General features: G+C 32.3%; 1 protein-coding gene across 1 annotated transcript; it reads left to right on the top strand.

Moving 5' to 3' along the window:
• Window positions 1-7,089: 7,089 nt before the first annotated feature.
• On the top strand, window positions 7,090-20,163 carry LOC145601750 (transmembrane emp24 domain-containing protein p24delta3-like). Its single transcript, XM_081657818.1, has 4 exons — window positions 7,090-7,421; window positions 12,524-12,736; window positions 19,653-19,729; window positions 19,827-20,163. Exons 1-4 carry the CDS (start codon window positions 7,221-7,223, stop codon window positions 19,969-19,971), a joined length of 636 nt encoding a protein of 211 aa, XP_081513944.1. The 5' UTR covers window positions 7,090-7,220; the 3' UTR covers window positions 19,972-20,163.
• The last annotated feature ends 3,109 nt before the right edge of the window (window positions 20,164-23,272 follow it).

The following is a 23,272-nucleotide window of genomic DNA, read 5'->3' as shown; positions in this document are numbered from 1 at the left end:
AGGGAGGGATCGGAGAAGAAGTTTTAGACATAATTTTGATCATAATTTTAGCTTAGTTGAGAGTTTCTCTCTCTAGTGTTAGGGTTAGTTTAGGAGTAAATGAGATTTCATTAGTTAAGAGATTGAAGATTCAAGGTGACAATTGTATTGATGATTTCCATAATCAATCAATGAGGATTTCTAACTCTATCTCATTTTATTGCTTTAGTTAATTTCATGTTTGTTTCATATTTGATTTTGATGTTTGATTATTGATTAGTGTAATTGCTCTTTATATTTTGTTGATTCTTTTTTTCTTTAGTTGTTTGTTGATTAGATAATGATTCTTGAGTAGTTGCTTTGCTAGGGAGTGGGTGAAACTTGTATGACTGATTGATTGTGGTTAATTTGGGAATTATGTTGATTAGTTGTTGAGATTAAAGTGATTAATGTAAGTTTGCATGTGTGTAACTTGATTAGTCCTTGAGAATTATGCTAGATTGCATTGTGATTTCTAATGATATGGACCATTGATTTAGGAATTGCAATTATCGATTGGCTTGGATTGTGATTCTTCTAGTTTGTTATTCGTAGAGACCACTAGCTTAACGATTAGGAGGTAGCTCTTTGATTCCAATTGATAGCGCTTATCATTAGTCTTTACAACCATTGATTGGCATGTTTTTCCCAAGTTGTAGCAATTGTCATGATTACTTGTTGATCCCCATTCCCTAGTGTTATTTGTTTGCTTCTTTGTTTTGGTAGTTGTTAGTGTTACCTCTTCACCTTCGACCTTCGACCTAGCTTAGGCACACATTGAAAGCACTTGAACATAATCGTTCATAGTGGTTCGGCCCTTGACTTACCTCTATAATTGTATTTAGGTTTGTTAAGTAATTATAAATTTTGTTTGGCTTAGGGAGGATTAGTCAACGACCTACTTTTCTCCCTTGTCTACAATCAGGTAAGGACAAGTGTCCTATGGGGGCGCCATTATGGCACCTTTCTCGAGATTTAGGCCTCCTGCCTTAAGGAGGCATGCTCTCATTCAGGTGCTATCTTGTTTGCCACGTGTCATCTTTCCATTGGAATACATGTTGCCCTTTTATTGAGCCACATATCACTATTTTGGGATTGGACCATGTGTTCGGGTATTTTTTTTACACTAAACAAAACTTAATAATTGAATTGACAATTGTGAATAGATTAATAATTCACGAATATAAATAAACGAGTAGTTCGCGAACATAAATAAACGAGTTGTTTATGAAATTATCTAAACAAGAATATCGATTTATGCTCGTGTTCAAGCTCATTTATTTAAATGAGTTCCAAAATTTGTTCAAGCCCGACTCATTTATCAAATATACGAACATGAATGAGTTTCAATTGAGCTTGAACCCGAATAGTTTATTGATCGGCTTGATTTATTTACACCCCTAACTATGTGTGCATAGTGCATGTTAGCTACCCAAGTAATTTTAAGATTATTATTCGCCGCAACGAATATATATCCCATGTGAATACGAGTATATTAAATAATACGTAGTAATAAAAAAAAAGGAAATTTTGCATAATTTAATCTCGTTTTTTGCAATTAACCATCTAATAAAAAAAATGTTGCAAGAGACCACCACTTTTTTAAAAAATGTTGCAACTTAACACCTGTAGGGAATATTTCAAGCACTATAACCCCAAGCTTGAACCCCACTGTGATCATACACTAAAGTATGGTGGCGTCCAAAGGGAAGAAAGCTAGAGCAAAAGAGTCGCCAACAAGTTTTAGGAACTTGTAAACCAATCACGAGGTGAAGGTTACACCCCTTAAACGATCCATGAGATCGTCAACTCCATAAGGTCTTGAACCAAATAGGGTTCGGGGATGAGGGTATGAATCCAATCTACAAAAGAAGGGACCCGCCCTATAAAATAGGCCTCTACTTTATTCTACTCGTATTCATGTGCGCTTTCTGACTAACATGCGAACATTATATTAATCCTAAACCTGTTTATCTATGTTGGTTGAATATTAATGCACAAATAAATCTATTATTGGCGATTACTTGTATTAAAATCATATTAGCCTAAACCAAATTATTAATTATCTTATTAAGCGTGATTTCAAGTACAAATTCCCTTTAAACATGTATAAAAGGCGTGATCAAGCAATAACAATAATATAAATAATATCCAGCAACATAATAATAATCAATAATAATAATCATAATCATGATAAGGTATAATAAAGCTTAATAATAATAGCAAGATCTTAGACATGATACTAACAAGATTAATAACAAATCCTAGCATGTCACTAAACATTAAAAATCAAAGCTTTAAACCTAACATGATAACATGATATTAGAAATAATAAGAGGCATCCTAAACATGATACTAGAAAGCAATAATAACATCCTAACATGGTACTAGGAATTAATCAATAATGAACATGCTTTCTACATTGAAAGAGAGTAATAAGATTACATACTTTGATGCCTCGTACCTCTTTCTAATAACAAAATACACGCGTTAGTAAACTTCAGTGAAATAATAGAAATAATTAAATCAAAGAATTAAATTAAATAATTGAAAGAAAGAGTTATAAATTTTAGACTAGATTTGGGCCAAACCCTCAGAAAAGTATAAACCTTTCACGTCTAGGGCGAAGGCAACTTCGAACTTGGCTAGGTGTTTCAAGATCTTGTGTATGCGGAATTGTGTTTGCAGAAGGTTGTTTTAGAAAGAGAGAGAGAAATCAAGTAAGCCTTGATGAGAGTTGATGTCCAAAAACAGAGGTCGAGGACCCTATTTATAAGAAAAATAGTCCGGAAATTGACAGAATTTGATAAGGAATAAAACTACACGTTGTCGCCAGAACTACACTATGTCGCGAGGCGACAGACTTGTCGTTTGGCAACAGCCTGGCTTTCATGCGCTTTCTACGCGGAATCCGATCTTTAACCAAATTTGATCTACGGAATCCGTACAGAAACTAAAAACGTATAATTTAAAAATAATAATATAATAATAAAATAATAATATTTTATTCCAAATAAAAATCCATCTTAAAATAATCATTAATCCTAACTCTATTAGAATTTAAAAGAACCTTTTAGAGACTTCTAGAAAATTATAATTAATCCTAATAATTTTAGGAATAACAATTAACATTGGGCCCTCCTCTAGATCATTGGGCCGTATAATGAACCGGGCCCAGTTTAGTATTTTGGCCATAACTTCCTCAATAATCATCGGAATTGGGCTTATAATATATTGTTGGAAAAGTCTTTGCGAGCCCCATTCAATTACACTATTATTGGACCCTTATCATGGACCAAACTAAACTGGACTGGCTATTTTTAATAAAATAGTTGTTTTCAAAAATAGAGAGAAGAGAATTTTATAAAAACTAAACCGCAACACTTGACTTTCCACACTTTCACCTCATTCGATTATGGTTCGACCTGAAAGGCATTCATCACTGGGCTTGGTTTTGGGGAGACACAAATGGGTGTCTACAACACCTAACACCGGAAAGTAACTAATTGACCATATACTCCGGCTTTGACCCTATCATGTGCCACGCACGTGACTTGTAATGAGCCCTAACCCCCCTTTCCTTTTTTTCCTTTTCTCTTTTGATTTCCCTCTTTTTCCTCCCCTGCTCCTCTTTCTTCCTCGCATTTACTTCAACTCGACAATGGCTAACTAATTTGCAGACAAGATTTGATAGGCAATTTATTGCATGTGGTTGAAATAGGTTCTGGGTGATCCAAATAAGGTATAAATTTGATTTTTCATCTTCTATTTTCACTCGGGTCCAGTTCTCGCCCAATTACATCCTCTTCTTTGAATAACCTTCTGAATAATTCTATGAACTTTTTGGTTGTCATCAATGGTTAAAGGTACAAGAGGCAAACACAAGGCTCAATTTTGAGGGGATGAGGGGGGACTAGATGGGAGATTGTTCATATTCCTTGGTAAGTTTTTTGGGTTTTTTTTTCAATTTTTTTTACAGTACTTTGAGTTGGGTGGGGGAATAAAGAAATGGAAATTGTTAATCTTAAATTAATTAATTAAGTGATTCACCAATGATTATGGCGCATATGGTTGTGGTTTATTGGATTTTTTTAATTGTTACTTGTTAATCAGTGACCTAATTTTGCAAAAATAAATAGGGAATTAATAGAGAAGAGACGAAGAAGAAGATGAACAGGGAAGAAAGAGAAAGGCGAAAAAAAACTTACTTAAATTGTTATGAAGCAGCATCAATCAACAATGGAGGAGATATGAGGAAGAAAGAGGAGCAGAGAAGAAGAGAAAGAAAGAAGAAAAAGGAACAGGGGAGGAGAACTGAGAAATCGAAGAAGAAAAGAAAGAAACAAAGGGACAGTGGCGGATCTTGACAACTTTCTTATGGGGGGGGGCGAATTAATGTTCAATTTCTAAACTCAAACTAAGATACACACTAATAACGATATATAATAGTGTCACCTTATTTTTTAAGTATCTATAAAGTATTACTCCATATTTAAAAAAAAAGAAAAATTAAACTATCAATTTATAATTCTATGTACTCGTGATATATTAAAATAAAATATTTAATTTAACTGTTAAATAAAAGTGAAAATTAAATAAATTATGAATAGCAATTAATCTCTAAAGAATTATTATTGATTATATAGAATTTAGGTTTTTTTTTTTTTTTTTTTTTTTTTTTTTTTTTTTTTTTTATTTGTAGAAAAAGTTAGAATTTGTATTGGCAAAGTTGGCAGGCTGGCAGTGAGCTATTGACATTTATGTATTGATGAGATGGGTCGAATTATCATATGTGAGTTTGAGCCAAGTAAAAGAAAAAAAAAAGAAATAAGGAATATATGGTAGCTAAGTGCAATTGGTCTTGGTTGCACTCTAATGCAGCCAAGATAGCTACAACAAGTGAGGCCCAAAACGCGCGGCCCAAATAAAAATGAACATTTAGTTAAAAAATATGAACATGAAAAAAAAAATGAACATTTAATAACAAAAATTGAACACGTAAAAAAAATGAACATTTAATACTAAAAAGTGAACATGTTATAAGGAAATGATAATTTATTAAAAATGAATCTGATTATCATATATTTTAAATTTGCTAGACCACGACCTTAAAAATGAACATTTAGCTAGAAAAATGAACACATAAAAAAAAATATATTAAAAATGAACATGTAATAAAAATGAACATTCAGTAATAAAAAGTGAACATGTCGAAAAAAAAGAAATGAACATTTAGTATATTAGAAATGAACCTTAATCATATAACCATAAAATTGGGATCATATACATCGAAAATTCTCCAACTTAAAGGCAAATTCATTGTACATATCATATATATACTTGTTCATCACTTCTTACTTGTTTCCCTTCACTAATTCAAGTCTTTGTCTTCTACAAATACAATTAATCTGTACTCACTAAAATATAACAAATAATCAGAATTTTCATAATCATCACAAAATATGTTCATATTAATTATTTAGAATGTTCATAATATATAATCATCAATACAATACTTAAAAATATAAATAATAATCACTCTATATGTCATATGTGTTTATAATCAAGAACATATATGTTCGTAAAGAATAACGAAACATACATATTCATAATAAATTGTTCAGATTTTCAACAATAAATGTTCAAATAATTTAACTTTCAACGTATTATATTTTACTTTCAACCTAATAAAAATGAACATTTAGTATTAAAAAATGAACACTTTTAAAATGAACATGTAAGAAAAAGATATGAACATTTAGGATATTAAAATGAACATGATTTTCATAAAGGTTCAAATTCATTGTACATAATTATTAATGAAAAATAAAGATAAAATAAATTGTTGAAATATGTTCAATTTTTATGTATTTAATATTCATTTTCGGTGTACTAAATGCTCATTTTGTAAAAGATGTTCATTTTTAAATTCCTACGTGTTCATTTTTTTTACAGAAATTATATTCAAGATCGATTGTAATTATTCAAACTCTAAAAAATTGAATAAACACCTTAAATCTAATCATGATTCATCATAGAGAAAATAATTATTGATTTGTAACATGATTAGTTCTCAAAAGAAAAAAATCAAAAGAAAAAGAGAGAGATAGAGAGAGAAAGAGAGAGAGAGAGAGGGGAGAGAGAAAATAACTACAAATTAAGCAATACAATTGATATTCATTAACAATTAAGCAATTTAAGTGATATTCATCACAAACTCATAATAATTTCAAATAGGAAAATAATCAAACAATAAATCATCATACATGATCAACGAAATCATACAAAATACAATTACAAATTGATAAAATCTAACCTCCATTGTTTTCTTTGACCTCAACTTTCTCTCTCCTACATTTTTTTCTTTCCTCTTTGATAAAGCTAAATAATTGAATCTGAAACTCATAGATTTAGAAAGAAAGGAGTATACCCATCAAAACACGAATTACTAACTCAAAAATTTATATAAACGTGAAGAAAACTTTAAAGATTGAAGGGAAGTGAGGTAAAGAGGAGAGAGAAAATTTTAAATTGAGAAGAAAACTGAAGAGAGAGAAAAATAATAGAGCTAAGGAAGAAGAAGAAAGAGAATTAAGATATATGGAAGAAAAAAAACGTATGTTCATTTTAACGTACTTTATGTTCACATTTAATGTTGTTGCAGCTAGCTTGGCTGCACTAGAATGCAGCCAAGAATTTTCAAGCTAAGTGTTTTTGGATTGTTGGTTGCAATGGGCTACATATTAGGCTTTTTTCTACCAGCCCCTTAGAAGATCCGCCTCTGCAAAGGGGGGGAGGGCTCATTAAAACTCACGTGTGTGGCACGTGATAGGGTAACGTCGGAGTATTTGGTCAATTAGTCACTTTCCGGCGTTAGGTGTTAACTTGCAACATTTTCTTAAAAGTGATGGTCTCTTGCAACATTTTTTTAAAAGTGGTGGTCTCTTGCAACATTTTTTTTATAAGATGGTTAATTGCAAAAATTGAGATTAAAAAGGTGGTATTATGCAAAATTTCCTTAAAAAAAATAAAATAAAATAAAATAAAATAAAATTGAGAAATAAGTAATTGGAGTTGAACGAACGTAGCAACACCTGTTATTCTGCATTCAAATTGCCTTAAACACACGACAGTTGAAACACATTAGGCGAAGATCCCAATTCCCACGAAAGAGAGATACACAGAAAAAGAGAGAAAAAACGATGAAGAAATTAAAATTGTGTTTGATTTGGTTGATTTGGGCAACTAATTTTTGGCAATTGGGTACATCTATTTGGCTAAATCTGCCAGCTTCTGGCTCTAAATGTGTTTCTGAAGAAATTCAGACCAACGTCGTTGTTTTAGCAGATTACTATGTAATTTCCGATGATCATACATCTCATGAACCCACCATTTTTGTCAAGGTAAATCTTCCAATTCATTATTCTATTTTGTGATTTTGTTAATTTTATTCAATTTTTTTGATGTGATTTTGTATTGGGTATTTGTATTTTTCTGATTTTGTTCTTGTGGATGGTTATTTACTTGATTTGAATATTACTCGATTCGTCTTGATTGGGTTTTTTATTAGTCAATGTTATCGGCAGAATGTTGATCTCAGGATTATTTTAGTTAGTGTATAATGTATGCTGGATTTTTACGTTATTCTAGTTAAAAAGGGAATTTGATAGGTTTTTTGTTGGTGTATTGGGGCCGCAAAGGCAGAGATGTAGATGAGATTTGATCTTAGGTCTTGATTCACGAGTACCAGCCCGACATGACTTACCATCTTATAAAGTACGAGTACGAGTAATTTTTCGTGAATTTTGTTACCTAATTGACTGTATTAGTAGATTATTAATAATGATAAAGCTGACTGAAATTAGTATAAAAAATTGGTAAGTTAGCCTTGGGAGTGCTTTTTATTGGTTCTTGGACTTGAAGTTTATTTCTTGTCACATTTATTGGATAGTAGTCATAGTACTTAAGACTTTTTGTGATCTATGCAAAGGATTTACAGCATATCAATCTTTGTCGGTAGTTGTTAGTGTGCGCAAACACAATTATTGTGTGGGATGTTGCTACGGGCATCAGGGATCAAGTTATAGACGTAAGTCAGCTGGCTAACTCAGTTGTATTTGATGAATTAATATTGACAAACAAGAAATGCAATAATCATTTGGCTTTGGGAGATGCTTATCTGTCGGGCTTATATTGCCTAATATAAGTCCAATTGGATGAATCGAAAGCTCTATTTTCGGTTCTTGATCCAGATATGAATTTGGGAAGCTGTAAGGTTATATGACCTTGAAACAACCCATTAACTATTATGCCCTTACTTATATGAGTAACGCTATCTGAAGACACCTAAGCCTCTGAAAAAAAAGCCTAACTGCCATACTTAGATATCACACCTAAAGTTAAGTGCTTTCCCCCACTCAGCCACTCTATAATTTTTAATTTCTCTGGAGAGAGCGAGATATATATAGAGAGGGAGGGATGTTGGCTTGTCATCATAACTTGAGCGTCACATCCACCCAAGTTTCTTTTTTTTTTTTTTTTTTTTTTTTTTTTGAAGAAAAATAATGTAAGTAATCCCTAATTCCCTACTATTGGGGGTTTTTCTCATTTTAATCCATACTATTGTTTAACTAAGATTATTTTTTAAATTTTTAATTATGTTGGGCCTCTTCTCAAATAGTCTAGGTAGACTATCAACTTGCTGAACCAATTCATAAAAAAATTCTCTCTAAATGCAACTATTTGAGTTAATGCCCTAAGTGAATCATCCTCTATCTGCACCACTGCTAATGCCTTTTCTATTTCTCTCTCTTTATTGACTTTCATGTCTACATTCTATACCTCTCTGTTTTTTCGTTCATTCACTATGGCACAAATTATAGTTCATACTTATGTAGTTTACCTATTGAAGGCACTTCAAGATAAGTAATGGACTAAAGAAACCTTTCTATGAACTTTGAATGAACAGATAACTTTTGATGTTTCTCCTAGTTTTGTCATTAACTTATTATTTAATTGTGAGTAAATTGATAAAGTGGGTGGATTGAAAATTAAATTAGGGTTCTTGCTTGAAATGTTTAATGTTTCTTTGCTAATTCTTTTCATAATTGGAGCTACCATATCCCAGCATTATCTATGCTAGACTGTGATAGATGGCTTCTGGTTTATGAGCATATGTATATAAGATGATGCCTTTGCTGTAAAATACATTGGTGGGTTGGCAAAGACATCGAATGTGGACACAAATTAAGTCTTGATTAGAGTTAGAGAACTTACCTAGGGAATGTGATAATTTCCCCTTATTCTTTTCCTACTAACCAAAATTTCTAGCAAAGGACTAAGTTAGATCCAATTCTTGATGGTGAGGGGCCATATATTATAGGATTAGTTTTGGGTCTTTAAGTTTCCACTGAAACAGAGAAAGAAACCAACCTAAAATAAATGAACAGGGGTTTCTATTCAGATAGGAAAAGCAACAATTTTATTCCATGTCATCGGCTCACCTCTTCAAACAAGTTAATAGAAACTCAAGATAAGAAGAATCAGAAGATACCCCCTATAATTAAGACTAATCATAGTCAGTGCTTAATTTGGAAAGCTTCCAATGCAAGAGGGTGGGGACCGAGGCGTTTTTGATTAGGCGCAAGTTAGGCGCACGAGGTGCAGGTTAGGCGCACCTGAAGCAAATTTCTGCCAATTTTTTAAACTGTTTATATAGTGTGCCACACTTCAAAGAGGGACACTGAGGTGCGCATTAGGCGCTGCATAACCCTTCTCGCTTTAGCGCGCCTTGAGCTTTTTTATACATCAATCATAGTTGAACAATTGTATTTAAGTGAGAAAACCCTATATAGTTGGGATTATTTGTGTTAATTTTTCTTTGATTTGACTAATTCTATGAAGCCTCTTCAGAACACCAAAATGGCAGCTTTCAAGGTGCCTTTAACTACTTATGTGCAACTCAGATTGTTTACCACTTAATTGATCATTATGATCCTTATTTGGCTGTTATTTAATAACATGAACAATGACTGTTGCTGCAGTGAGTTTAATGACTAAATTGATGCCCTTTAATTACTTAAGTGTAATTCAGGCCTGATCAGCAGATCAGACTTTAAAATCAGATCCGAAATGTTCTCCTTTCTGTTGGAACTTAATATTTTCCCGAATGATCCTTTCTTTACATCATACAATTGGCTAGGAGTAATAAAGTTAGGTGGCATAGGCCTGGTGAACTTACTGTAGCTATTCTACATCTTGTTGGACCTGATTCTGCCAAAGGAATATCAATTGTAGTTTTGTACCAATGTTACTACAGCTGGTGGGTTTAGCTTCAAGCTTCCTAACACCCTATGGAGATTGATGAAATACCCAAGTATACCTGGTGTAGCTTATTCCTTGGAGCTTCATCTTGTTTTTTGTAAAGGTTGTTCTGCTACTAATATTTGCACAGTGACTGCTGCTATTCTTCTTGCTCATAATTTCTCTTGGCTTCCTTCCTCTTTGGTTTGCATATAACCTAGATAAGTTAGGTGCTAGGGCAGGAGCGGTTAGCCTGTATCAGTTGCTAATGAGCTTAAATTTCATCTACTCCCGGTCTTTAGTGTTGGAATCTGTACATAAAATAATCAACAATTTCTGAGGTCCAACTGAGGTTTGTAAGCACAATTGAGTTTTGAAGTATCAGTTAGATCATTGCTTTGAATATAGAATCATTGAAATTTTTAAGTTATGGATTCTAAACTGTTAAGTAAGGTTGTTTAGGTTTCATTGCACTGTTCTATGAGACTATGATTGGTGTCTGGGTTGATGCTCGTGGCCGTCATATATATATATATATATATATATATATATATATATATATATACATATATATATATACATTTTTATCTTCAATTTTTCCTAGTAATGTAATTGTATTCTAGTCTGTATATTAGGACTAGAAGTCAACTTTTAGTGCACCAAAGATGCCTCTTGCTTCGGCAGAAGTCTCAAATGGCTTGGATGCTCTAGTGATCAGTATATTCTTCTCTGTATCTGGGTGTTTCAAGAGAAAAAAAATATTTGTGTGAACATTACGTTTCTCTGTACTTTTTGTATTGGATGTGAGGTTTAGTATAAGGGCTATGTGTTATGATACTGTGGAAACAGCGAACCTTGGAGAACTTACTGCAAACTATTATTATTATCAAGCAAAAATGATTAAATAAACAAATAACACAAATTAATGAGTGTTTTATGCTTTGCTACAGCCCGTGGGAGGTAGTTATGCCCACGGTAAAAATAGCAATGTGTTCCTTCATGATATGATGTTTTTAGGGGCGAACCCACCTTTAGTCATGGTGGGTCCTCAGACACACTATTATTTTGTTAAAAAAAATAATACAGTAAAATCTAAATGTGAAAAAAGTAACAACGGTCCTTTTTATGGAGGCTCTGACAATTGATCATACTACAAAGTACGAACTACATGTCCACAATCCACATACCACATTACTACTTCCACTCTCCCAGCTTTCGCGTGAAACCCAACCAAAAAAATAAAAAAAAAATTTATTGAAAGAAAACAAAAGTTGTCAATCATTTTCTCTCTCCTAAAAAAGTAATTTTATAGAATAGTAGTAATTTGGGTATTTTTGTGATTGTTCTTAACTTTTTACTATGCTAATTGTTTTAAAACCTATATGTTGTTAATTTCTTGTTCTTATTTAGTTTATAAATGATTATTAAAGGTTTTGCTTTGGATTGATTATTTGTGGTAGGGTTTTAAATTTATTATTTACAATATGAATTGTATACAAGTAGTTGTTATTGCAAAACGGGAAATTAAAGTTGCATTTGCCATTGAAATTGTTTGTCAATTTTGATTTGTGAAATTGTGATATTGTAAATTGTTATCAAAACGTACGTGAAAACCTGGTCACGTCAATTGTAATAAATTTAAGTATTTTTGTTGTAATATGAATTTGTATTACTTTATGAAATAACCTTTTTATTCATGAAATATTTGTAATTCTCTAGGTTTTTTTTTTTTGTTCATTAATAGAACTTTGTATTGTTTGATATTTTTTCCGTTTTTTAGTTGATACCATTTGACTGTTACACTATTCACAAAATACACTTTGAGTAGTTTATGTGATTCATAACTACTATAAAACATGGTTAAGTGCAATTTTGTTTGAACCGTGTCTCAATGTATATTTTATCGCCCACTTTTTATAATTTCACAATGTCGAGAATTAGAGATACTAATCGTTAAAATAGTGTCTTGAAAAACGTGATAAAAGAAATGTGTCTACTAAAATATAGAGGTAATATATTATATACGATATATAGGCGATGGGACAACCTATTAATCCAATCTTGGATCTGCCACTAGATGTTTCAAATAATAATTTAATTTTGCAGTGAAAAACTTAAACTTATTAGTCTTAATTGTATCTAGTGTATGTGCATGTATTAATTTTACAATGATAAATCTTGTGTATATGTGCCTTTACTGCAGGTAACATCACCGTATGGCAATGATCTTCACTCCAAGGAAAATGTTACACATGGCCAATTTGCATTTACTACCCATGAGGCTGGTAACTATTTGGCTTGTTTCTCGGTGGTTGGTCATAATCCAAAAGGTTCAGAAGTGAGTGTCAATCTTGACTGGAGAACTGGAGTTGCTGCAAAGGATTGGGAATCAGTTGCAAGGAAAGAGCACATTGAGGTATGAAATTTAATATTTCTCGCTTACCATCTCTTAATTCTTGTAATGATATGTCACTGATGTTACTACCCAAGTTTAGAGGCTGTTGATATAAAATACATAAAGGAATATTTCTGTCTAGGAATTTCAAATATGCTTTTCTCAAGATATAGGAAAATCAATACCCTCTTAATTCTAGCAAAGGAATATTTCCGTCTTCTTTTTCAAATATGCTTTTCTCAAGATATAGGAAAATCAATAACTTAGAGAAGCGCTTTTATAAAAGATTGATGTGCCTAGGCTTCTTTGATAGGAATACTTTTGGTTGAAGGAGAAAATTGCTTCAAGTTGGTGAAATGAAAGGATCTATATGAGAACTAGTGGGGAATCCCCTCATTATTCCACTCCATTCACCTCTTTGTCTCTCCTTATATATATTTTTTATGAATTAGCTATGGTTTTTATTTATTTATTATATTTTTTTATTTATTTTGCTTATTACAACTTGGCAACTCGCACAAGTTAGAGGACATTGATGAAAGATTCAACATCATTGGATGAATTAGCCTTTTCGCATCTATAGCCTTGAGATTAATGTAGATATACCTACTTATCTAATCATGCGAGGGTAAAATAGTACTCCCTTCTCTTTTATATCAATTACAACACTTTCCCTTTTTATCTGTTTTGTTTGAATTACAACACTTCCTTATTTGGTAAGGGTCCAATACTACATTTTTATTATTTCTCTCTCCCACTAACCCTACTTTTACAAATATTTTATTATTTCTCTCTCCTACTAACCCCACTTACACTACCTTTTTTTTATTAATTTATTTGTCTATTCTATTGACAAATAAATATATTTTCACTTACTATACTTTATATCATAAAATTCCCCTCTGGTCCCCCACTCTTAAATTTATATAAAACTTTGTGCAATGTCTTACTTGGAAAAAGTTTTGCATTTACTTACAAATTTTTATTTTATTTATATGAAGTGGTGATTGAAAAGTTGAGATTACACAAGGGTTACCTTTTACTAACTACGTGTGACTATTAAATGGTGTTAAATGGGAAAGACATGACTTGTAAAGGGTGTTATTTATGTCTCTGTTTGGTTCGATTTATTTCGTGTTTAGATTCATGTTTTTCTTTCTGTGTTTGGGCCGGAGTCATGTGGATTGGGTGACTTGGTTTTGGACAAATCTTTGATGTGCATATGACGTGAGCTTTAGATCACACACCAAACCCTTGACAGGTGGTAAAAATTTAAGATTAATAGCAATAGTTGTAAATTATTATAACATGAGACTAATTAATTAACATGTGACATTACATTAAAGATTTAAATCCACACGTTACAAGATATTCTACTGTTTCAAACCCACTGCCAACATAAACCTATTCCTTTTACTCGGCAAATATATAATTATAATACTGCTAAAATAAGGTCTGATAACACTACTAGAAAATCCGTCCTTTTTGGACGCTTTTAGAGTGTTTTTTCGACGCTAAAATAGCGTCGCAAATTTAATTTTCGACGCTTCAATAAAGTGTCGAGAAAAGGTGAGTCGAGAAAATTTGTTGTCATAAAAAAGCGTCGCAAATCTCGACGCTTTATAGTGTCTAAATTTTTATACGAAGCGTCGAAATTTGAAGTACTTGGCGCACTTTCTCAATTTTAGTGACGCTTTGCACTTTCTCAATTTTAGTGACGCTTTTTTATGTCTTGAATCTTAAAATTGGCGACGCTTTTTTGTGTCAATAATTTAAATATATATGATGTAGAGTAATTTGGCGACGCTTGTTTTCCTATACATTTTTTTTTGCTGGAAATGCTTTTTCTAGTCCATATTTTTTATATTTACCAAAAAAGAAAAAACCTATTTCAAACTGAAACTAGTATAACCAATATATACACAACAAAATTAGGCTAAATTTTTTTTGATTGCATATAATATATAAAATATAGTACATGTACAATATCTCATAGTAATGAGTTCTCTATTACAAAAGATATGATTCCAACTTATACTTCATTCGTGACTAGTTGTAGTGGAACAAATCTACTCATTTCATCACCAAAAAACCTCTATTAATCTCCAATTTAGCTGCTCCTTAATCTGATTGCAAGGGGGCATAAAACAAAGTTCACATTGTGAGCAATCACTGTTGGGCTTGAATTCACAATACACCCTTTGATATTTCTGGATCATTGGCAGGAACTAGTGGTTTAGGGTGTAGCCTGGGATGACAGAAGAACATAAACAGTTTGAAGAAATAAGAATCACAACACATGAAAACTGCGATGAGCAGATGCATAAGATACATTTCTTTTTAATTGAGAGAGGAAATCTAGGGGGATAATTAAGAGAGGGAAAGTTGTAGTTTCACACCTGAAACTTTAGTACGGCCAGACACTCATATCCAAGTCTGAGTTAACAAAGTTTTTGATAAAACTATATAAAGAAGACAGAAAACCGCACAACTCAATAGAAAACAGTAGTTAAAATATAATAGATAGCACTAGCTTCAGAGCAACCATAGGGGGCATATGTTGCACTTAAACGGTTAATCCCCTCTTACATGGATCAGTTCAAAATCTTCTTACTTGAACATTTCATATATACATATAGCGGACATGGTATTGCATCAACCAAATCATATAGTCAATATTTAGTTCAATGGATATTTAAATAGTAATTAATAAGGATATGATGGCAAAACTACTATATTACTACCTTTACCTTGTCAGTGTGTGTTCAATAAAGAACTAGTTTACTTGTGAAGTTGTGGAAAGTATAGCGAGCTTATATATATGAGTGTGCATATGTGATAATCAGAAAATAGTAATCAACCAGAAACGTTTTCTAACAATGGGAATTTATATGAAACAATAATTATTGTTGGGGATCGATAACCTGTGAAGAACCCAAGTAAGGAGCCACCTCTTGCTCTTTTGACCTCTTACTGAAAAATTCCTCTTACTCTTTCTACCTCTTGCTGATAAATTGCCTCAGTGTATGTAACGACTAACGAATCCTTTCCCTGTTAAGTCACTTCATAATCTGTAAAGCACCAAAATCAAGCATTTCAATGCAAGAACACAACCATAGTTCTTCTTTAAATTACAGTTATATATAATTAACTAGAGGAAAAATAGACTAAAACAAATAAGAAAAGCCAGAGTATTCATTTTAGCAAGCCCACCCAACTCAACGCAACAACCCACACAAGCGTCAAGTAAAAATAACAATCCCGCTGCGATAGAATCAAGTCAGCAGACCTCAGAAAAGTTCCAGAAGTTATAGCTCCTAGCACAAAATTCCAAATTGAGAAATTCTTGAGCCTAGGTTGGATAACTCTTTGAGATCTATAACTTTCATGAAGGGACTAGAGGCTAAAAACGACTGCAGGTCTTTAATTTTTGGGACAAACAGAACTACAGCTACTAGACAACGATAAAATAACAGCAGCAACAATATAAAGCAGCGACAAATCTAAAAAAACTCCAAGCTATATGGTTTCTCTTCTCACTATAAAACACCAACACAACCAGATATAAACAGATACGACCTCCCACAAAAAGTAAATGTCGAAGAAATGTTGCTACCCAAAAGACAGTTTGATTTTCATAAATAACAAGTATTTTATGATCAATACATACAGTATATGCCAGTGAGAAAAGACCAGGTTCATTGAGAATTCTTCTTAAAGATCATTGAGAATTCTTCCTAAAGATCATACTGCCTTCCTAAAGATCATACTGCCTTCCTAAAGATCATACTGCCTGTATTTTAACTACTCTGACTCATTCATTAGAGGAACCTTAGCTTAATAAGACAAGGGTACTTGAAAGATGTTGATAATTTGTTCGAGATAATCCAACTTCCGCGGGTCAAATTTTTTTCCACGAAACAGAGACAAATAATTTGTTGTCCACACCTTTATGGCTTTATAGATATCTGCATCAAGATCATATGGGCCATAAAATCCTCCACTTTGTGATGCCATATGATGCTTGTTGAAAACAAGTTTTGATTGATTATGGTAAACAAGAGGTTGTTCAGATTAGGTATCTTATTCTACTTTAATTTATACCAAAACCTCAACAACTAGCTTAAAAACTATATTATTCCTATAAACAAATCTGTAATTCAAAAGTTTTGAATTTTTACCATCATACTTTTAAAATTCAGTTCCTGCTAAGAATACAAGCCTCATAACTCATCAAAAATCATAAAAGTAATTCAAAAGGATATCATGAAATTGGAAGGTTTGCGCCTAAGGAAGGCCAAAAAGGTGGAATCGTCAGGAAAATGCTACCATTTAAACTCTTTCTTTCCCAAATTAATGTACAGTTTATCTTATTTAATTTGACAATCATCAATATTAGAGTAGTAAACCTCCATCTCTCAACTCAACTAAATAAACAATCTAAATTTAAAAAATCAAACTTAATACTAACTCCATTTTCAGCATTCGAATCTTGTAGTTGAGATAATCACAACCCTCCATTCATATATTGTTACCCGTAATACATATTTACCTTAAGAATTATACCATTAAGTTATTATAGTATAAATGAAGCTAAAATCATCTTCCATAATCAATTAACCAAGACAATAATAATTAAATTCAAGAAAACCTCCATTACCAATTCATCTAAACAGAAAGTAAATATAAGCAATTAATCCTCCATTATAAATCAACCAAAACAGAAACAATTGTTAAAAAAATTAGCAAGTAATTCTCCATTTTCACTTAACCATGGTAGAAACTATTGATAGTAGGTAAGAGGACTTACGGCACATGTGGTGGCGTTGATGCTGGTGCGGGTGCGGGTGCGGGAGGTGAGGGTGGCGGCAGTGCGAAACATAGAAAAATAATCGACACCAACACAACAATTGAATTAATCAATCCAGCCTTTCATTTGATACTAATAATGACCGAATATATACAATAACTGATAATTGAAGACAATTTCACCACAATAAATCAATATAAAAACCTAATTTGAACAATAAATCTGCATAAAAGCAAGGAAATTTATGAGAACATTACCAGGAATTGAGAAAAACAACAAGGAATAATTTTCCACATTTTAAAGGCAAAATCTCTAAAATTCAAGGGCCATTAAGAGATGAGATTGTTTGAGAACTGAAGATTATGATGGATGATACGGAGCACAGAAGTTAGGTTTTGGGAGCTAGATCTATGGCGGCGAGTGGGAGCGAGAGGTTTTAATTTTTTATTGCGTATTTTTTTATAACCCTGCTTTATAAAATTACTCATAAACTTCTAATCTGAACTATCAGGGCCATCAGGCTGCTATTTAGTCACGTGCATATGATTTATCGATGCTTTTCACCGACCAGACACAATTTCGTCTTAGAAAAACGTCGCAAAAAAACGGAACCTTAAATTTTATGCTGACACCTTATGCTCAGCGTCGAGCCAAAAGCGTCGAGAAACTAAGGGATTCGTAGTAGTGTAATTATTTAAATGAACAAAAAACATAGTTTATATCTCAATCACATGACCATGATCATCAATAAGTACAATTCAATCCTTGCCTATTTTTCCATAAGATACATACCAAAACCAAACTAAGATGCTGGTTTATGAAGACACCACTCCGCACACATGTAAATTATCCGTGCTTAGTGTTTGAATAGCCCAAGGTGCATCGAGGCAATAAAGGTTTCTAGACTGTCATGCACATTATGTTCTCCAAGTTTTCTTTTGTGCTTCTTGGTGCATTTTCTATAGTTTTTTATTTAGAAGGCTCTGCTTTGCCCTTATCAATTGCCTGACCTTTATTGCCTTGGGGCACGTTTTTTTATACACTGGTGACTGGCCAAGCTGTGACTGTTACCAAACTGCTCCTCTCCATATCTATGTAAACATGGTGCTTTTGCTAATTTTTGCTGGCCCACCTTGAGTCTAATTAACTAATATGTGCTTTCGCCTAGTTCTTTTTTGCTGTGAAAGCTTGAGTGCCATTCCAGCACTAATTCTTTCTTCTCTTTTCTCTACTAGTATACTAAGCACCACCAAACCACTACTATACTCTGCTGCGTCCATCTATGAATTTAAACCTTTCAAAACAACAATCAGTAATCTAAAATTAGAAGAATTTTCAAGAGATTGAAATTATTTTTGTGGTGGTTGTGGCATTGTGGTAGTTATTGATTGCGGTGTCATTAGTGGTTTTTTCAGTGGTAGAATCTTAAGTTTTGACTGAAAGGTGAATTCGGTAATGGTGGAAGGAGGATGATCATGGTTGTGTCTGTAATAGATTGATTTCAGTGGTGGTGGGATTACTTTGGTGGTTCCAATGGTGGTTGATTAAATTTAGTGGCGGTTGTGGATGCTTAACGTGATGGTCATGCAAAAGGTATGTGACGGTGAATGAGGTTGAATCTGTATGTTTGTTAAGAAATCTACCCTATGTCCCTATGTAGATCTCCAAGATGAACCAAGAAATCGATTTGAGAATAGAACATGAATAGCTATGTAATAGTGCATGCGGAGGAAGAAATCTTCCACCACAACTTGTATCGTTAATCAATCCATTATCAATAGTAAATATACATACATGGAGAACTCTCTATGATTCTAAAATTTCTAACCATTTTAGAAGTCTCTGAGCCTCACATCTGGCGTCTCATACTTGTGCAAACTTGACATTTACTATTCTAAAATTTCTAACCATTTGAGGAGTCTCTGACCCTCACATTTGGTGTCTCATACTTTTTTTTTTTTTTGACAAAGATTGGTGTCTCATACTTGTGCAAAATTAAAATCAACAATTTGTCTCGCCCATCTGAGGCCCACTATTACTAATGTCAGCAATGCTATCAAGATTAGGATCCTAATTCCGATACTCCCAGGATTGCATGGATGTATGATAATATTATTTTTCTTGCAGGGTGTTGAGCTCGAGCTAAGGAAACTTGAGGCAGCAGTGGAAGCCATACACGAGAATCTACTGTATCTGAAGAACAGGTAAAACCGGAAGTTCACTGATATCATCATTAAAACTTACAATTTACATTGTCACTATTTGTGCATGTGTATATAAATGTCTGCTTTATACTTTCAGGGAAGCCGAAATGAGGATAGTGAGTGAAAAGACCAATACCAGGGTAGCAATGTTCAGTATAATGTCTTTAGCAGTTTGCATTACAGTTTCTGGCTTCCAGTTATTGTACTTGAAGCGTTACTTTCAAAAGAAGAAGCTAATCTAGATTTTTACAATGTTTTTGTAGAAGATTATGTTAAGAGGAACATGTTTTGAAACATCCTAATTTAAATTTTGGTGAAAATAGTATTATGTTTCTGATGCGACAAGTACCCCATGTCCTCTTACTATATGTTACACTTATCCCTCTTCTCATGCACCATTCCAATTTTTAATTTAAAGAGATTTTTACGTTGTAGATGATGATATTAATAGGAAATTGTATTGAAGAATCCTAGTATATAAATTCACAAGTACTAAATGCAGTACAAAATAACCTAAATGCAGAAATTATTTATTTATATGAAAATAATAAAAGACTAAAATACCCTTAATTAATTTTTAGAACTCATTATCTCATTTTAACTTGAACGTAAAATTCAACTTCAAAAATTCTCCATTTTTACGATCTACATTTGCTAATCCCGCGCACTTTGCTAATCCCATAAATTTTACATTCAATTTTCCTCCCATCTAAAGAAATTTATATGTGTAATTTCATTCTTATTTTATATATAATGTTTAGTTCTTTTTTTAAAATATACATAATGTTTCGTTCTTTTTTTTTTTTTTTAAATCCGGGAATTACTGTTGACCCCTGGAAATCTTTTCCGGGGGTATTGTTGACCCTCGAAAATATGATCTGGGGGGTACCATTGACCCCCGGAAATCTAATCCGGGGGGTACCATTGACCCCCGGAAATGATCCGGGGGTTACCATTGACCCCCGGAAATCTGATCCGGAGGGTACCGTTGACGCCCAGAAACACATCCCTACACGCTGACATGCCTCCGAATAAAATCGTGTAACATCGAAATTTTATTTTGTTTGATTGTTTATCTATAAATTCATTTTGTAGAAAAAAAATACAACACATAAATTTCATACCTCAAGAAAAATCGTCATACTACATTTCATTATTGTCCATGAATTTCTATAGTATTGAATAATAAAATAGGATGAAAGGTATACGGATCGGATGATTATATAGTTAAGAGTGTAAAGGATAAATAAAAACAAGGATAAAATTGGAATATAATCATTTTAAAAACGCAAGTACTAAATGCAGTACAAAATAACCTAAATGCAGAAATTAATTAATAATATGAAAATAATAAAATGACTAAAATACCCTTTTCCAAAATAAAAAACTGATTTGTCATTTCACCAGGCTTTTTGTTTTTACATTTTTTATTTTGCAATTCATTATACTCGCCAATTTTTTTCATTTCATTCACAATTTCAGCCACCAATATTTTTTTTTTTTTTTTGCAATTCATTTCATTCCACCATTTCCCTTATAATTCTTCAATCTAATAAGCCCTAGAGACGAAGAAGTTGTTCACCGCTCATAAACCATCCAGTCTTAGGTTTTTTTTCGTTTTATTTGTTTGTTGAATTGTTATAATTTTTCATTATAAGTACCCCGACTTTGTTTTACGGGGGTACTAGAGACCCCCGGAAATCTTAGCCAGGGGATACTGAAGACCCCCGAAAATCTTAGCCGGGGGGTACTGAAGACCCCCGGAAATCTTAGCTGGGGGGTACTTGAGACCCCCGGAAATCCTAGCCGGGGGGTATTGGAGACCCCCGGAAATCCTAGCCAGGTGGTACTTGAGACCCCCGGAAATTGTATAAGGGGATGCTAGAGACCTTCAAAAATCTTAGCCGTATAAGATGTAAATTTTATGTTGTTTGATTGTTCATCTATTACAGCACATAATTTTCATACCTCAAAAAAAATGTCGTAGTGCATTTCATTATTGTCTAGGAATTTGTTTAGTATTGAATACTCCGTATTAAATAGGATACAAGATTGAATACGTTAGAATATGGTTGTAAATTAAACAGTTGGAATGATTGATTTAATTTTAATCATTTAAAAAAGTGTAAAGGATTAAGTTAAAACAAGGACAAAATTGAAATATAATTTTGATTTAATTTTAATCATTTAAAAAAGTCTAAAGGATTAAGTTAAAACAAGGACAAAATTGAAAAATAATTTTTTTTAAAAAATAACTTGTTCTGTATTTAGGTAAAATTGTCCTGCATTTAGTACTCCCTAATGGCATTACGTTTCTGGTGCTACCAGCACACCCCATCGTAATTGATCATCCTCATCGTAATTGATCATAACACTAGGGTCTCACTTTTAAGGAGTCAACAATAATTATGCAATTAATTGTATGTTCATCTTATGAGTTATGGAGTATTTATAATAAATATCCACCACCTTAAATAATTCTATCAGGAATAGGAAAGCTATATAGGAAATATATTGCCTACCAAGATTAGCCCATGGCTGGCCAGCTCACGTGCCCATGCTACGGGCCGTGATGCTGCCTGGACCTTGCACATATCACAGGCCGCAAAGCCCCAAGTGACGTCATTTTAAACATAAAATATTTCAAAACTGAACATATTTTATTAATAGTTGTAAATGAACATACAATTATTTATAATTGAACATTTACTTAAGGAGCATTATTATAGATGAAAAATGTATAAAATTTATAATTTTGTACTTGTTATTGAAAATTTTTGAAGGTAGCACACACTCCTTATTGTAATTGTAAGAATCATTTCCATGAAAACTATAATATAGCACACACTCTTATTGAATTTCCTTATTAAATTTGTTAAAAATAACTAATTCATGATATAATTGGGTGCTTTAATTAGTAGTATAAAAATGAACTTTCAAGTATATGCACATATTCATTTTAAAATTAATGCATTTACTTGTTGTTCATGAATAAGAACGAAAATGAACATTTATCAAAATGTACATTAACATTTATATATAATGAAAATAAACATTTATCAATACGTAAATTAACATTTATCATCTATTAAAATGTGAATGACGTTATACTAACATATAAATGAACATTTAACAAAATGAAAATGAACATTCATAAAAATAAAAAAAATTAAAGAAATAATAATAATAAAAAAATAACTACGAACTATAATCTTTGTTTCTCTTCTCTGAAACGGTTTCCTTCGCTCTGCAAACAAAATTGAAGAATGTACAGATATAATTTACTAGTTCTTCAATAAAAATTGCTAAGATTATAGTATATTACTTACATTGATTTATATTACTATATATGTAAATGAACATTATGAATTTCATATATGATCAAAAGATTTCATAGTATGCATAAGTCAGTTTCTCAACTCACATGAATGAATATTTATGCATTTCATAAAATGTGCATAACGTATCATAAAAATGAACATTTTTTATTTTAGCATATATAAAGTCAAATATAAACTCAAATAGATTCAAATATGCAAATGA

Source organism: Chenopodium album, chromosome 21 (assembly GCF_948465745.1).
Source record: "Chenopodium album chromosome 21, dcCheAlbu1.1, whole genome shotgun sequence".
Lineage (NCBI taxonomy): Eukaryota > Viridiplantae > Streptophyta > Magnoliopsida > Caryophyllales > Amaranthaceae > Chenopodium > Chenopodium album.
This window is presented reverse-complemented; position numbering and strand designations above follow the sequence as displayed.

What these genes read in the sequence shown, in the direction of transcription:
- LOC145601750 (XM_081657818.1), top strand. Translation starts at nt 7,221, where the DNA reads ATGAAGAAATTAAAATTGTGTTTGATTTGGTTGATTTGGGCAACTAAT. An exon ending in CAAGGAAAGAGCACATTGAG is followed by an intron (nt 12,737 to 19,652) that starts GTATGAAATTTA and finishes TTTTTCTTGCAG; the next exon opens with GGTGTTGAGCTCGAGCTAAG. An exon ending in CTACTGTATCTGAAGAACAG is followed by an intron (nt 19,730 to 19,826) that starts GTAAAACCGGAA and finishes TTATACTTTCAG; the next exon opens with GGAAGCCGAAATGAGGATAG.